Genomic DNA, 14,990 nt, shown 5'->3' on the forward strand with positions numbered 1-14,990 from the left:
GCCATTTGGACCCCAGCTGATGATTTAGCAGCATCTGACTAACCCAGGCCCAGGTTCACAGCTGCAGCTGAAGACTACTGTGCACCTCCTCTGGTGATGTCTGACAGCTTTGATTAGACCGTTTCCTGAAAATACAACCTCCCCGGATATTCTACCTCCCAGAAGAAAGAAATCTACCTCCCAAAATGTATTGTTACCGTAAGAATTTCTTGACAAATGACATGCGTCTCTTTCTTTTCCTTTCGACACGCACCCCCTCTCCTCCCAGTGGACTGAAGGGGAGTGTGACCGTTACGCCCCTCTAGGAGGCCTCCGACCCCCCCCCACACACCCCCACACCCCCACCGCGACCAGCATGGATCTGAAGGACCGCCGGGGGCAGCAGCAGCCGTGCTCTCTGACCAGGGCCTGGTGCGGTAAAGACCCGCAGTACGCCACCGCCTCCCTGGACACGGAAGAGTGCCGCGTGCCCACTCAGAAGTCCTACAGCTCCAGCGAGACCCTCAAGGCCTTCGACCACCACGACCAGAGGCTGGTTTACGGGGGCTGCAGTGTGGCCGACCTGGTGCACCGCGAGGTGGACGAGTACAACAGGCAGGGTGAGTGTTTGGACCGGGGACTGTTTTAGTGCCTGTTCTCCCCGTATTGTTTGCCTGTAGTGTAGTGTCTGGCTGCTTCCCCCCTTGCACACAAACACTGTCCCCTAGTCCCACACTGACTCAGCCTCATAAGGTCTCCCCTGGCTGTCAGCTAAATGTTTACGCACACAACCATGACGATCAGCTGAATTAACCACATCCACTGATTCTGTGAGGGCTCCCGCAGTATAACAAGAACGTGGCATTGATCTAGGAGCTCTGTTTCCCAGATGGAGATAGAGGGAAGGAGAGAGGGAGAGAAAGAGAGACGCAGAGACTGCGGGGGGGGGGGGGGGGGGGGTAGAGACAGACAGAGGATGGGACTGAGTCTATACCATTGATCTGCATTAACTAAGCTCTGTTTTCTAGGCTGGAGAGAGGGCGGTGGAGGAAGACTAGACTAGTCTAGAGATAGATAGATGGAATCAATAACACTAAGCTTTGTTTTCCCTGCCTTATGGGCAGAGATAGGAGAGAGATGAAGAGAAGTTGAGCAAGTAATAGCAAGAAAGACAGGGAGGAAGAAAGAGACTGAAAGTGGAGGGGGAGAGAAGGAACATGGTGACACTGGCTGGTTTAACTGGTCGATGCCTCCTCCCCCACAGTGTCTCAGGTCTCTCCATTCTCAGAGCAGCAGATGCATCGTGGGTAGTGTGACTACTGGAGTCAAACAGTGTTACTGCACCATATGTACTGTCACACCGCGGAGAGAGAGAGTCCCTTTCTCCAGCTGGTACTCAGACTACACTAACCTGCTTTACCGAAGCCGCAGGACAAGAACGTCCAATCAATCAGAAGAATTAAGTACTATCACAGTCAAAACCAAACTACATGTCCTATTGGCAAGCACAAACACAGAGCAAAACGGCCGTAAATCGACAGTGTGTCAGTGAAAAACTATTTCAGCAGTGTCGCTGATAAATAACATAGACAAACCTTGACAAAGTACAAGCTCTGTGAGTGCAGCCTTGCCACTGACATCTGACTTTCTGTAGAGTGAAGGATGCGCAGTCCCTGAACCACAGCAGAACCTGAGACAAAAGTAGATTTTCTGATACAATGTAGAAATCTTAAAACAATTACTGTTATTTCACTGAACTTGAAAACATTACAAAGTTACATCACTGAGGGGACCATACGTGGGGGACAGAGTAGAAGAGGAACAGAGAGGTGGAACAGAACTGTGAACACAAAACTCTAGTGATATTTTAGGCTTGCTTACTGGATGCAAAACCAAGTGACCAGAGGGGAGCTCTAATACAGTATTTGCAAAGACCCTTTTAGAATATTAGATATTTATGAATTTATGAGAAAAACATTTCTTGGAGGAAGATGTAACTGTGTTATTATTAAACCACACTCACTTCTCTCTTTCTTGTTTTCCACTTTTCTTTGTCAGTCAGCTACCCGTACACAGTAACACTGTTAAAATGACTTCAGGAACATTACAGATTTGTTTTTGTTCGGATCGTTGTGTAATATTGATCTGCCCTGCGCCTGTTTTAATGGTCAGGTGTGAGACAGTTTGGTGTGAGTCTCTTTCAGTTGAAAATGTGTTGAAAATTTTTTGATTGGGTGCTGGTTATCACTGATTGGTTGTAACTGATCATGGCTGTTAAAGGAGAGATTAGAATATCTTCTCTGTCCTTCATCTCTCCAATTTGAAACTTCTAATTCCTCTATTTCCTCTCACTCCGTTCTTTAGTTATTTTACACTCTCTAACTACTCTTCCTCTGACCCTTAATTTCCTCTGCTTCCCCCCTTACTGTCCTGTCCTCCATTTCTCCAGTTCTCCGTAATAACCTAGACTTATGTGAAGCTTTCTACCTGTCATATAGTTTCAATATTCAGTTCACACTACCTACAAGGTCTTCTATATATTACCAACAGGGTCTCCTATCTACTACCTACATGGTCTCCTACCCACTACCTACATGGTCTCCTACCCACTACCTACATGGTCTCCTACCCACCACCTACATGGTCTCCTACCCACTACCTACATGGTTTCCTACCCACTAACTACAGGGTCTCCTACCCACTACCTACATGATTTCCTACCCACTAACTACAGGGTCTCCTACCCACTACCTACATGGTCTCCTATCCACTACCTACATGGTCTCCTTCCCACTACCTACAGGGTCTCCTACCCACTACCTACAGGGTCTCCTACCCACTACCTACAGGGTCTTCTTCCCACTACCTACAGGGTCTCCTACCCACTACATACATGGTCCCCTAACCACTACCTACAGTGTTTCCCATCCATTATCTACAGGGTCATCAATCCACTATCCACAGGTTTTCTTACCCACTACATGCAGGGTGGCCACACACAGTCAACTTCCTTTTTACAAATAAATAGGGTTCAGACATTCCCAAGGTTATGTGCATCGACAATCAAGAATACAAATAGGAACCTCTCCACACACCAAGACTGCCCATGACCTCTGACACAGAGTAGTACTTTGCTAGCTTCTTTGCACTAGTCTTAAGCAAACAACCCAAAGATCTTATGTACTTAAACTAGGCTACAGAATATCCGCACATGAGCCTGTATTGAAGTCCTTGCAGGAACAGCAACCATTAACAACAGGTGTAATAGAGTTCAGTAGAATTGACACAGTGTGTGTAAACTACAGAACAGATTGTGGTTGGCAGGGTTCCAGACAGCTAGATTGCGCTTTGTTGGAGGAACCAGTAATGTTGTTTTAACAGTAACGTTGAAAATGACCTAATTGATAGAGGCATTCTGATACATGCAATCAGAGACACTGTTCGGGTCAGTCCAGAACAGTGAGTGTCCCCTACAGTCTGAGACCAGTCCAGAACACTGAGTGTCCCTACAGTCTGAGACCAGTCCAGAACACTGAGTGTCCCTACAGTCTGAGACCAGTCCAGAACAGTGTGTCCCTACAGTCTGAGACCAGTCCAGAACACTGAGTGTCCCTACAGTCTGAGACCAGTCCAGAACAGTGAGTGTCCCCTACAGTCTGAGACCAGTCCAGAACACTGAGTGTCCCTACAGTCTGAGACCAGTCCAGAACACTGAGTGTCCCTACAGTCTGAGACCAGTCCAGAACAGTGAGTGTCCCCTACAGTCTGAGACCAGTCCAGAACACTGAGTGTCCCTACAGTCTGAGACCAGTCCAGAACAGTGTGTCCCCTACAGTCTGAGACCAGTCCAGAACAATGAGTGTCCCTACAGTCTGAGACCAGTCCAGAACAGTGTGTCCCCTACAGTCTGAGACCAGTCCAGAACAGTGTGTCCCTACAGTCTGAGACCAGTCCAGAACACTGAGTGTCCCTACAGTCTGAGACCAGTCCAGAACAATGAGTGTCCCTACAGTCTGAGACCAGTCCAGAACAGTGAGTGTCCCTACAGTCTGAGACCAGTCCAGAACACTGAGTGTCCCTACAGTCTGAGACCAGTCCAGAACAGTGAGTGTCCCCTACAGTCTGAGACCAGTCCAGAACACTGAGTGTCCCTACAGTCTGAGACCAGTCCAGAACACTGAGTGTCCCTACAGTCTGAGACCAGTCCAGAACAGTGTGTCCCCTACAGTCTGAGACCAGTCCAGAACAGTGTGTCCCTACAGTCTGAGACCAGTCCAGAACACTGAGTGTCCCTACAGTCTGAGACCAGTCCAGAACAGTGAGTGTCCCCTACAGTCTGAGACCAGTCTAGAACAGTGAGTGTCCCTACAGTCTGAGACCAGTCCAGAACACTGAGTGTCCCTACAGTCTGAGACCAGTCCAGAACAATGAGTGTCCCTACAGTCTGAGACCAGTCCAGAACACTGAGTGTCCCTACAGTCTGAGACCAGTCCAGAACAGTGTGTCCCCTACAGTCTGAGACCAGTCCAGAACAGTGTGTCCCTACAGTCTGAGACCAGTCCAGAACAATGAGTGTCCCTACAGTCTGAGACCAGTCCAGAACACTGAGTGTCCCTACAGTCTGAGACCAGTCCAGAACACTGAGTGTCCCTACAGTCTGAGACCAGTCCAGAACAGTGAGTGTCCCCTACAGTCTGAGACCAGTCCAGAACACTGAGTGTCCCTACAGTCTGAGACCAGTCCAGAACAGTGAGTGTCCCTACAGTCTGAGACCAGTCCAGAACAGTGAGTGTCCCTTACAGTCTGAGACCAGTCCAGAACAGTGAGTGTCCCTACAGTCTGAGACCAGTCCAGAACACTGAGTTTCCCTACAGTCTGAGACCAGTCCAGAACAGTGAGTGTCCCTACAGTCTGAGACCAGTCCAGAACACTGAGTGTCCCTACAGTCTGAGACCAGTCCAGAACAGTGAGTGTCCCTACAGTCTGAGACCAGTCCAGAGCTGCTGTAGCTGTAGCTGAGATTTGTCCTCAATGTAGGATGAGATGTTCCATCGTGGCTGACAGAAGGCTCCATGACCACACAGAGGTCTACTATTACTGCATGCATGTCAGCCTCAGTTTCAGACTGGCTCAGTGTGGGTGTAAGTTCGAGTCCATCTCATCTCCTCTGCAGTCTGATTGCCCATGTCATTGAAGTGTGGTCAGTCTAATCTACTGTCCTCCACTCTCCCCTCCTCAGCCTTCTTCTGTACTACTCAGATTAGGAACTTTATTACATTTTTTGAACGTTTAATGTATGGTACTTTATTAACAATCCAGCGGACTCAACCATGATGAAGTATTTATCATGGTCTCTTATCACATATTTATCCATAATCCATAACCCTAATCCCCCTCAACCTTTTTTCACCATGTATGTTGAAAAATACAGTTTTCATCATTACCTGTGCGGTTTATTTCATGTGGCCTTTTTTGCTGGCTTTAATCAAGGTTGCCAATCATTTGAATAATAACTGTTGTTTAGGCTTACATTTGTCCTGTATGAATCCTACTTTTAATAATCTCTTGAGGAGCAGACCATTATCTTTTCATCCTGTGTCTATCAAATGTGTTTACCATAGACCTTCTGTCTGCTTAGCAGGTTGTTTTGTTAACAGCGACCAGGGATTTATTTACAGACCATGTTGAAAGAATGTGCTAGATATTGTGCAGGAAGAAAAAGGCAGCTCCAGTGATATGGGTTGTATTTCTTACTAACCCTTTGGATTAGAGACAAGCAGTTTTCTCTGCTGTCTTGGAGGTGCTCTCCATAATTTCTGTATGGCATCCAAAGGTCTCCGACCTCAGACTCGCAAAGGACACTCAGAATGGCCTTACAATAATACAATATATAACTAGTATCTGGATGGCGACATTTTTCCCCACCCTGGTTAGCATACATGTAGCTATTGCAAACAAGGAAGACCTTAGTGGATGGCAAAATAATGCTCACGTTATGAAGAAACGTACAATGAAGTGACAACCATCCCACAGATCGAGGACACACTACCCCAGGTGGACGTGAACGTGTCAGCCAGTACCACCCGTAGAGGCCAAGACAAAGAAAGAACAAAGACACTAGTTAGGCTCACAAACAAGATTACCTAAACATTTTACCAAAAGAGCCTCCAGAATTCTGGAAAATAGGTTTTGTGGACAAAGATGTCAAGTAGCAAACATGTAGAAGAGTGATGGTGAGAGGAAAGTATTTCAGGGTGTGTTGATTAATCTTGATGAAGATACACTCAAATTACAGTTTTTCTCAATCACTTTGGGTTTGACAGTTTATTTTTCATAAAAATGAGTACAAATCTCTGAACAGTTAGTTTCTTGTTCACACCAGATTTGAACTTAGGCAAAAGCTTAAGTACAGTACAGTTGTCTACAGTAGGCACAATACCTACATGCACATGGCTGGCTGATCAAAACTGATGAGTTGATTCTCAGTGAAATTTTCTTACTCTTCATAACTTCTAAACATTCTTTCATTGTGTGAGCCATCACATGCAAAATGATCCATTCAGTTAGCTAAATCTGTGAGACATACATGTACAGTATATTCCCTAGATATCTATGATATGGAATGTTTGTGATGTCTGCTAAATTGGCGTATTTAATGCAAGGTGACATAGTAAAGAAATAGGAATCACAATCTTACCAATCAGGTTTGGAATATATTTGCAGTTTTGCACACAGCACAATCACTATCATTTCTGAACATGAAGGAACGTCACAACCCTGAACAGGAGCTACATGTTTGTGGATGAGAAATAAGATGTGTAAGAATAGACATGCAAATGTGAATATTCTGTTTACATGTAACACATTGCTACAAAAATAAATTGACTGTATACAGTACATACAAAATGTGCATATCCTTGTTCTGTGTACTACAATATTGTACTATATTGACTTTTCCTAGTAAACTTTTACCTACCATTGAAACTGGTATCTAAACAGCACTGTGTGATACACAATTGCATTCCGCTGGACAAAACGGACACCCTACTGTTGTACAGTAAGCAGGCAGTCAACAAGTACAACAAAACTAACATTTCCAGTGTTGACTGCCTTGGTGAAAAAACATCTAAACATTTTGACTAATACGGCTCCCACTGTTACAAAAAAAACTTTTCATTTTGGTGGCACTGGCCAATTTACTGACACAATAACTAGGTTTTGAAGCATGAATTCAAAAGAAATGTGGGTAGGTTACTACATTTTGCAGACATGCCATAGAGTTGTGATGTCCCATGAAACAGTTGTGACGATTGTACTTACAGTTTAGAGAATGTTAAGACTGTTTCAAAAAATTAGCCTAAGCGATTGAGAAAACGTGTAAAACACTCAGTTTGCACTTCAACCCAATAGTGACTATATCATTTCAGAAGGGGTCAGGATCTTTTGGTACTGGGATATTCATTTACCGGGCATTGCCATGCAAGACAAACACTATACAAACACTAAACACTATAAGATATTTTTCCCACCTGGACAAACATCTAAAATAGGTGTCTATCTTGTGTGATCTCCCTGGTATATGTGTGTTTACTGTGAGTCTGACCCTGTTGGCTGGGTTTTGGCAGCTCTCTGATTAATGACAGAGACTGTAAATGTCACTTCTATCAACATGTGGTTCTACCAGCAGAGCAGCCTTGTCCAGACTGGGCCTGTCCTCCCCCTTTCCTTCACTGTCCTCTTTTACCCCTCCCTCTTCTTTTCACTCTATTTCTCTCATCCCTTTTCAGCCTTTCCTCTTTCCTCACTCCTTTACTACCAGACAGTATTTATACAGGAGGCCACAAAGAGTATTACATGATAGGTGGATGGATGGATGGATGGATGGATGGGTGGATGGATGGGTGGATGGATGGATGGATAGATAGGTAGATGGATAGATTTCCTTTGGTACTCATGTTTTCTAGCTTGCTGGTGGCCAAATCTGTGGGTATGGCAGGCTGGCCAGAAGGAAACCCATATTCAAGAAAGCCTATATCGAGGGTTTGCCTCCTGTTTGAAGTATGCCCCCCTAAGTCTGACACACATTGTACTCTACGTGGCACATCACCCAAAGAACCCCATCCCCACTGTTTAGGGGGATGTTCATCATAGCTCAGCTAATTGTATACTAATCTAACTAGCTAGCAATGATACATTTACATTGTGAATATACAGCATCTTCTCAACATATACGTAAGTGTCCATTTCCTGTTTGTAGACTTCCACAAGGTCTAGCATTAATAGTGAATGTAGATGCCTTCCCCCAAGGAATATGACCAAAGGAAAGTACGAAACTGAGAGTTATAAAGAGTTTTTTTTGAAAGATCAACATTGATTCCAGTGTTGTGTTCTGTGCCTGGCCGTAGTAGTCAGATTGCATACAAACACTGACGTTCTGTAAATGCCACTTTGCAGAGTTAATCCCGCCTTTACCACAATTGGCAAAGAAAATCGACATAAACACACATTTACCAGCAGTGCTTTTTCCAACAATGACATTTCAACAACCAGATTCGCCACAAAATCTGGTCGTTAGTTCTGTGTCAATGAAGCTAATCAGTGGTTTGTTCTAGTTGTTTAGTACCCAGAATATCAACAAAATAGCTACACTTGTGTTTGTTTTAGCTGTTTTGCGACAGATAGGAACAGTTCTGCTCGGATGAAATGTTCCTTCAAGCATATAGCTTTTTATTTTTTTTGTTGTCAGAAATTGGAGCACTTGTCATTATAGAAGGGAAAATGAATGTAGCTATGTACAGAAAAGTAATTGAGGAAAACCTGCTGCCCTCTGCAAGAAAGATGATACTGCCTGATTCACTAATCAAGGGCTTGATAATTAGCTGACAAGTCTAATCAGGTGTGCTAGCTCTGAAATGGATGAAATACGCAGAATGACCGGGGTTTCCTGAGGAGATTGTTGAATACCTCTGGGTTAAGGAGTTCCACAGATTTTAATTTTTTTTCTGATTTAGACAATCTACCAAAAATTACAAGCTATTATGTGATCATGTAATAACCTGACTTGATTAAATGTTTAAAACAGTACTCTTAAAAAAATATATATATATATAATACCAAAACATAAACTACAATGCTTTGAGTCATATAACAACAATAGACAGTGCATTTCTTAAAGTTATATTTAAATACATATACTGAAGTCATTTTAAAATCTTTCTTAAAATCCCCGCTGACTAAGATTAGAGGTATGATAACGATTATCATACATTTTCAATTCAGTCTGTTTGAACCATGGTGACAATATATTTCATGCATTTACACCTAACAGAATTTGTTCCATCACGTAGTTTGTTACCATACTAAATATAATGTTTACTGTGAGTCTGACCCTGTTGGCTGGGTTTTGGCAGCTCGTTGATTAATGACAGAGACTGTAAATGTCACTTCTATCAACATGTGGTTCTACCGGCAGAGCGGTCTAGTCCAGACTGGGCCTGTCCTCCCCCTCCTCTCCTCTGCTCTCCTACCCTCTCCTTCACTACTAGACAGTTATTAAACAGGAGGCCACACAGCGGGGGCCAGGATGAATGGAGAGAGATACTAAACAAAATGATTATGTATACAGAGCACAGACTCATTCTTCAACTTTTCAAAATGATTATCTGCTTTGGAATCTTCCCATATATTTGAAACCAGAATCTAATCAGCCCAATCTACAAACCTGGAGACAGAATTGACCGCACAAATTAGGGAGGAAGGTTGTGGGTGTCTTGTGATTGATTTTGATCTCACAAAGCCAGTGAAAGTCATAAATGAAAACAAACAGCACAGATGCGTAAGCCTACTCTCCCTTCTTCTTCATGTGTTGTTTCAAACTCACAGGGTTGTTTCTGATATGGGTCCTGGCATTGAATCAGTAAAACAAAACCAGTGGTGTTCCAATAGGATCCAGATCCCTGAGGCCTCAATATTGCTTAGAAACAATTCAATATTTTTTTTATTCACTCAATTTAGAATGTTCGCATGCATTTAAATATTAGAGTAATCAAACTATTCTACAAACGTGTGACACATACCAGTTAGAGATCACTATTGATAAATACACTGGTGATTAACCTTTTAGGGTCGAAATCGATGACCTGTGGGAAATATAAAATGCCATACTAAGAAATACCGCGGCACATACACAATGATTTAAATGGAGATGTCGGTGCTCGTGTGTCAGAGGCAGAGTTCCATGCCAACATTTCATGGCTGAGTTTTGGCTTGATCCATTGTATTTTTCCAGTAAAATACACACTTGGTGTCACTTTATCACTATTTACTGTCTTTCAAGTGTACCGTCTTTCAAATGTGTAAATTCAACAGTCTGCACCCAAGCCGTCCATCCTGAACAGCTTAATCATGTTGTCAAGGTGCCATGGTTGTTGTTCTGTAGAATGAAGGAGCTGTTGGTCCCACCAGGCCACCTCACCACCGTCTGTAGGGCTGTTTAGGTATCACAAATCAACCGCATGTTATATGACTGGAAGACTGTTCACGAAGTTGAACTGGTCTTGGGACTATGCTTTCACAGCAATCTGGGTGCCGTCTACTCCTACGATCGTTTTGTAAAAACCCTTTACTGGATAATAAACCCCTCTTGCCAGAAACCTGAAGGTGGATAGCACTTTGCTATGCAGCTAGAATGGCATGCTTTATCTTTGTTTGGTTTTCTGAAATAGGTTTAAAAAAAAAAACTATATCAACTGATCTGTACTTTCTGCAGAAATGTCTTATCTGTCTATCAAAATGTGCCCTTTGCGAAATGCAGTGTGTGCCAAATCTTTCATCAGAGCAAAATCAGCCATCTCCCATTCGATTTCCCATTATCTCAGTCTGTTATATTGTTAAACAATAGCTTTGCACGTGGCTATAATTGAAACAAATGACTGTACTTTATATGGATTGTTATGCACTGTTGTGGTTAAATAATGTGATATATTGTAGTCTGTTAAGAAATATTGCATGATTTCACAAAGGGAAAACATTTAATTATTATTCTTCATTATTATTTCATTCACACAATCAAGAAAATACATTTTCCTAATGATGACATTTGACAAGCAGTTCCCTTCTTTAACCAAAAGGCTCTGCATACATATGATCTCGAGTAAACGTAAATCCACTACCACTGTAACAAACATTCATTTTGATAAATGTCACACTTTGCATGGACATTTATTATGAACTTGTTATTGCACATGATTGATAAAGGACAATAAACACAAGTTCTACCTATGCACTTTTGCAGTAGAGCGAACAAAATGTATGTAAATATCAACACATTAACAAGGCTTTGAATGATTTGCCCGCCAAGAATGACCTTCTGCTCCAATAAATCTAGACTTAGAATGTGACGTGCCAATCAGGGTCAGGAAAAAAAAAATACTACATTCAGTTACAGAACCCATTCTATGGTTTTGAGGTCTGAGGTCAAGTTAACAACCAAGAATTAACAAAATGGGATGAACACAGTAATTGAGACTACTATATGATTCCACAAAAGTATCGTGAGGAGTTCCACACAAAACCTCACCCCAAATTCATATAATATGTTATGTACAGATTCAGTGAGCATGGCCAATGAGAGAGGCATCCACAGGCAGACAGGCAATATGCACACCGCTCACAAAATAGGTGGAAACTGAGCTGCGCTTCCTAACCATTTGCCAAATGTATGACTACGTTAGAGACACAGTTTACGAGTAACACATCACATTAAACCCACAGACATGATGCTCATAATGTTCCATGTAAAAGAAAAATGTAACTGCACTCCAGATCTCCCTGTTATTTTGACCAAGCACAACACCCCCTAATGGTCCCATTTACAGATGAATAGTCCAAAGTTTCCCACCACATTCATACTCAACCCTCAGTCTCTCCTCCAGCCTGCCCACCACATCCACAGAGCCTTTTAGCAGTGTGACAGTTGTTTTTTGTCTACCCCTAATCATAGTAGAAAAAGATCCTTGTCCACTGTGCGTCCTCCAGACACCCCAAACCTCTTCAAACACCCACACCTCTATTCACCTGTTTAGAGTGGAGATGCTGTTCCATGTCAGGTGAGCCCGCATAAGCCCCAGCAGCGTTGCTCCAGGGCCTGTCCGCCACACCCCATGCAGCTGAAGCTTCCTGGTCTTCCCTACTTCCCTCTCCACCACCCCACCAAGAACAGAAAACAGGCCTGCCAGCCTAGAAGTTCATGTAAAACAAGTACTGCTTCACCGTCCCACCAAAAGAAAAAGACACCCCTTCCCCGCAGATGGAGAATGCGATCTGTATCTGTCAATTGTGATAGGCCTGTGAGTAATCCTCCGTTGTCGATCATCGGTATGCTTCTCTATGACAGTGTTATTGGTCCCTCACCGTCCTGCTGTTCACCTACAGTGGCATCAACGGTGAAAGGAGGCAGACCAGTTTGGAGTGAGGTGGTCCACACTTCAGAACTGTAAAGGAAGCGGGTGTAGTGACCTGGACCCCCTTCAAGCATCTGCTATGTTGTTGGGCAATCTCCACCCAGTCTCTTTTTGCAGGTCACTCAACTTAGTGAAGAACACTCATGTGTTTGGCCCAAGGTCAGGACTGTGGTCCAAACTGGAATAGTGGATCTTCCATTATTCTGGGTCCTAGATTAAGTCCTCCAAGAACTGTTCATGTGTTTTCACACGGTTGAGACGAGGGAGAGATACATTCAGTTATTTATTGGAATTACAGCATAGTCGTAAATATGTACTAGTTAGGCGTGTTTACCTGGAACAATGCATTCATTCCCAGATCACTCAACCCCTGAAGCCAAATGGTCAATCACACATTCCTGAGGTTGACAGAGCATGACACCTTGAGAGAGAATCTAAACACACAGATATTATTTTGTCCTTAAATATCTAAATGAGCATAATTGTAACAAAACATACATTCATACTATAATGATACAATCGGAATACAACACGCACATGCTCTGATTTATAGTTTGAATCAAAGTTTGGTTAATCATTACGTCCGATTTTTTATTTCGCCAAGTTCGTTTCACATCTAAAATGCCTGAACGAAACCAGTTCAGGAAAAATAGAAAATTGCTTAAATCTTACCGTGTTTATCAAAAATTACAACTTGTGTGTCCCAGACGTTATATAGTTACTTTCTGTTTGGGCTGATAACTGCGTTGCTGCTCAGAGAATGTTTCAGAGATATCAAGTTATGCTGCTTTGTGCATTTTATGGATTGAGTGCAGTCTTGTCCTTCGTGTCTTTCGTCCAGATTGCATTCTTACCTGTAGTGAAGCCCACTGTGGTATGAATGGAACTGGACCTGGACCAGGTTTTCTTTCTTTGTTCTGCAAACCACAGCATGTTGTTTTAGTGCACTCCCGACTGTGGATAGTGTTCCCACCAGGCCAAACTAATCGAACGAAGGGGGCAACCATGCCAGAGTTGGGAAATACCGCTGTGTGTGTGTGTGTGTGTGTGTGTTGGTGGGGATCTGGGTGGCCAGGTGGGTGTGTGGGCCTGTTTCTGTGAGCCAGTGTTACATAGAGTTTTCAGAGTTGAAACGGGATTTCAAAGCAGTAAATGTAAAGACTCTTTTTGTCTCCCTTTCTCTCTCACTCTCATACAAATACACTTACTCCCAGATAGGCTAAACGCCTCCTTCACACGTTTCAAAGAAAGCAACACTTAGACTCCGTTGAGAGCCCCTGCCGCTAATGCAGACGCAGTTCAAGCTCCAGAGTTCAAGTTCTCTGTGGACAGTGCGAGTACGACACTTAAGTGTGTGAACCCTCTCGTGGCTGATAGTCCCAATGGCATAATTTACACTCATATTCCCTCACTTTTTGTCATCATATACCCTCTTCTTTTAGTTGTCCCTGTCTACTTCAAAACGTCCGCCACTGTTTCAGTCACCATGCTTTGACGGCCTGACCATTACCTTCGTAGCCACCACCCTGAGCCGTGTGTAATTTGCATAGCACCTCATTACTCACCCATAACCGTCAAGTACTCTGACAACAAGGTGGCCCAATATCCACACAACGCTGAAACAATGAAGACGCTATGTTGAAACAACAGGGGGGATGGGAGCCGGGAGAGTGAGCCGTAGCCTCTCGCGGAAAGTCAAAAACCAAAACGCGGCAGCGCACCCCACTACACATCAATATGCTCACTGCTGAGAGGGTAAAACGCCCTCAGCGTGCACATCCTCAGCGCGCATGTCCTCAGCGTGCACGTCCCAGAGGAGTCTGAGTGGTCCGGACAAACAGCTCTTCTTCAACCACCAGGCATGTCCCAGAGGACTCTGGGATTCCTCCACCGACGAACCATCTAATGCATTCTCGCACACTTGCCTCGCTGCCTGGTAGGCCGACGGCACCGTCCATGACCGTATGGCTCTTCACAGGGCGGCGGAGTCAACCCAACACCCCACCACAGGCATGCTGCTTTCCCCCATGGCTTTTAATCCAAACCGTGCCGCAGAAAGGCAACACAGATCATCCATGACCTCAGCCATCCATGTTACCATCCATCAGACAAAGGTCCATCATAGCCAGGAAGAGAGACTGAAAAAGGTTGTATCCCCAGGCTGTCAGAGTGTCAGACTCACTACCTCTGATATGCACCTTAGAGACCTTTTTTACAATCACAAACTCCAGCCCATTTACACACACACTCACTATCTGCACTAAATCACATACACACACATACACACACATATGCTTGTTTTACATCCCTACTTCCCAAAAATTGGGACACTGTGTAAAATATAAACAGAATGCAATGATGTGCAAATCATTTAAACCATACATTCACTAGAAAATAGACAACATATCAAATGTTGAAACTGAGAAATGTTATTGTTTCTTGGAAAATACAGGCTCAGTTTGAATTTAATGTCAGCAACACATTTAAAAAAGCTTTGAACAGAGGCACCAAAAGCCTGGAAACGCAACGTAATGCTAAACAACTAAACAT

The 14,990-nt window shown here is 43.6% G+C and overlaps 1 protein-coding gene across 3 annotated transcripts in view; it reads left to right on the top strand.

The window, feature by feature from the left end:
• The first annotated feature begins 332 nt into the window (after positions 1-332).
• tenm2 (teneurin transmembrane protein 2) overlaps positions 333-14,990 on the top strand; it is a 167,902-nt gene continuing 153,244 nt past the window's right edge. For all 3 annotated transcript variants that reach the window (XM_034291908.1, XM_034291909.1, XM_034291912.1), the window contains exon 1: positions 333-599. In XM_034291908.1, coding sequence (XP_034147799.1) covers positions 356-599 — 244 coding nt within the window. In that variant the 5' untranslated portion in view covers positions 333-355. The remainder of the gene's footprint in view (positions 600-14,990) is intronic.

This window comes from Esox lucius, chromosome 4 (assembly GCF_011004845.1).
Source record: "Esox lucius isolate fEsoLuc1 chromosome 4, fEsoLuc1.pri, whole genome shotgun sequence".
In the NCBI taxonomy this organism is placed as follows: Eukaryota; Metazoa; Chordata; class Actinopteri; order Esociformes; family Esocidae; genus Esox; species Esox lucius.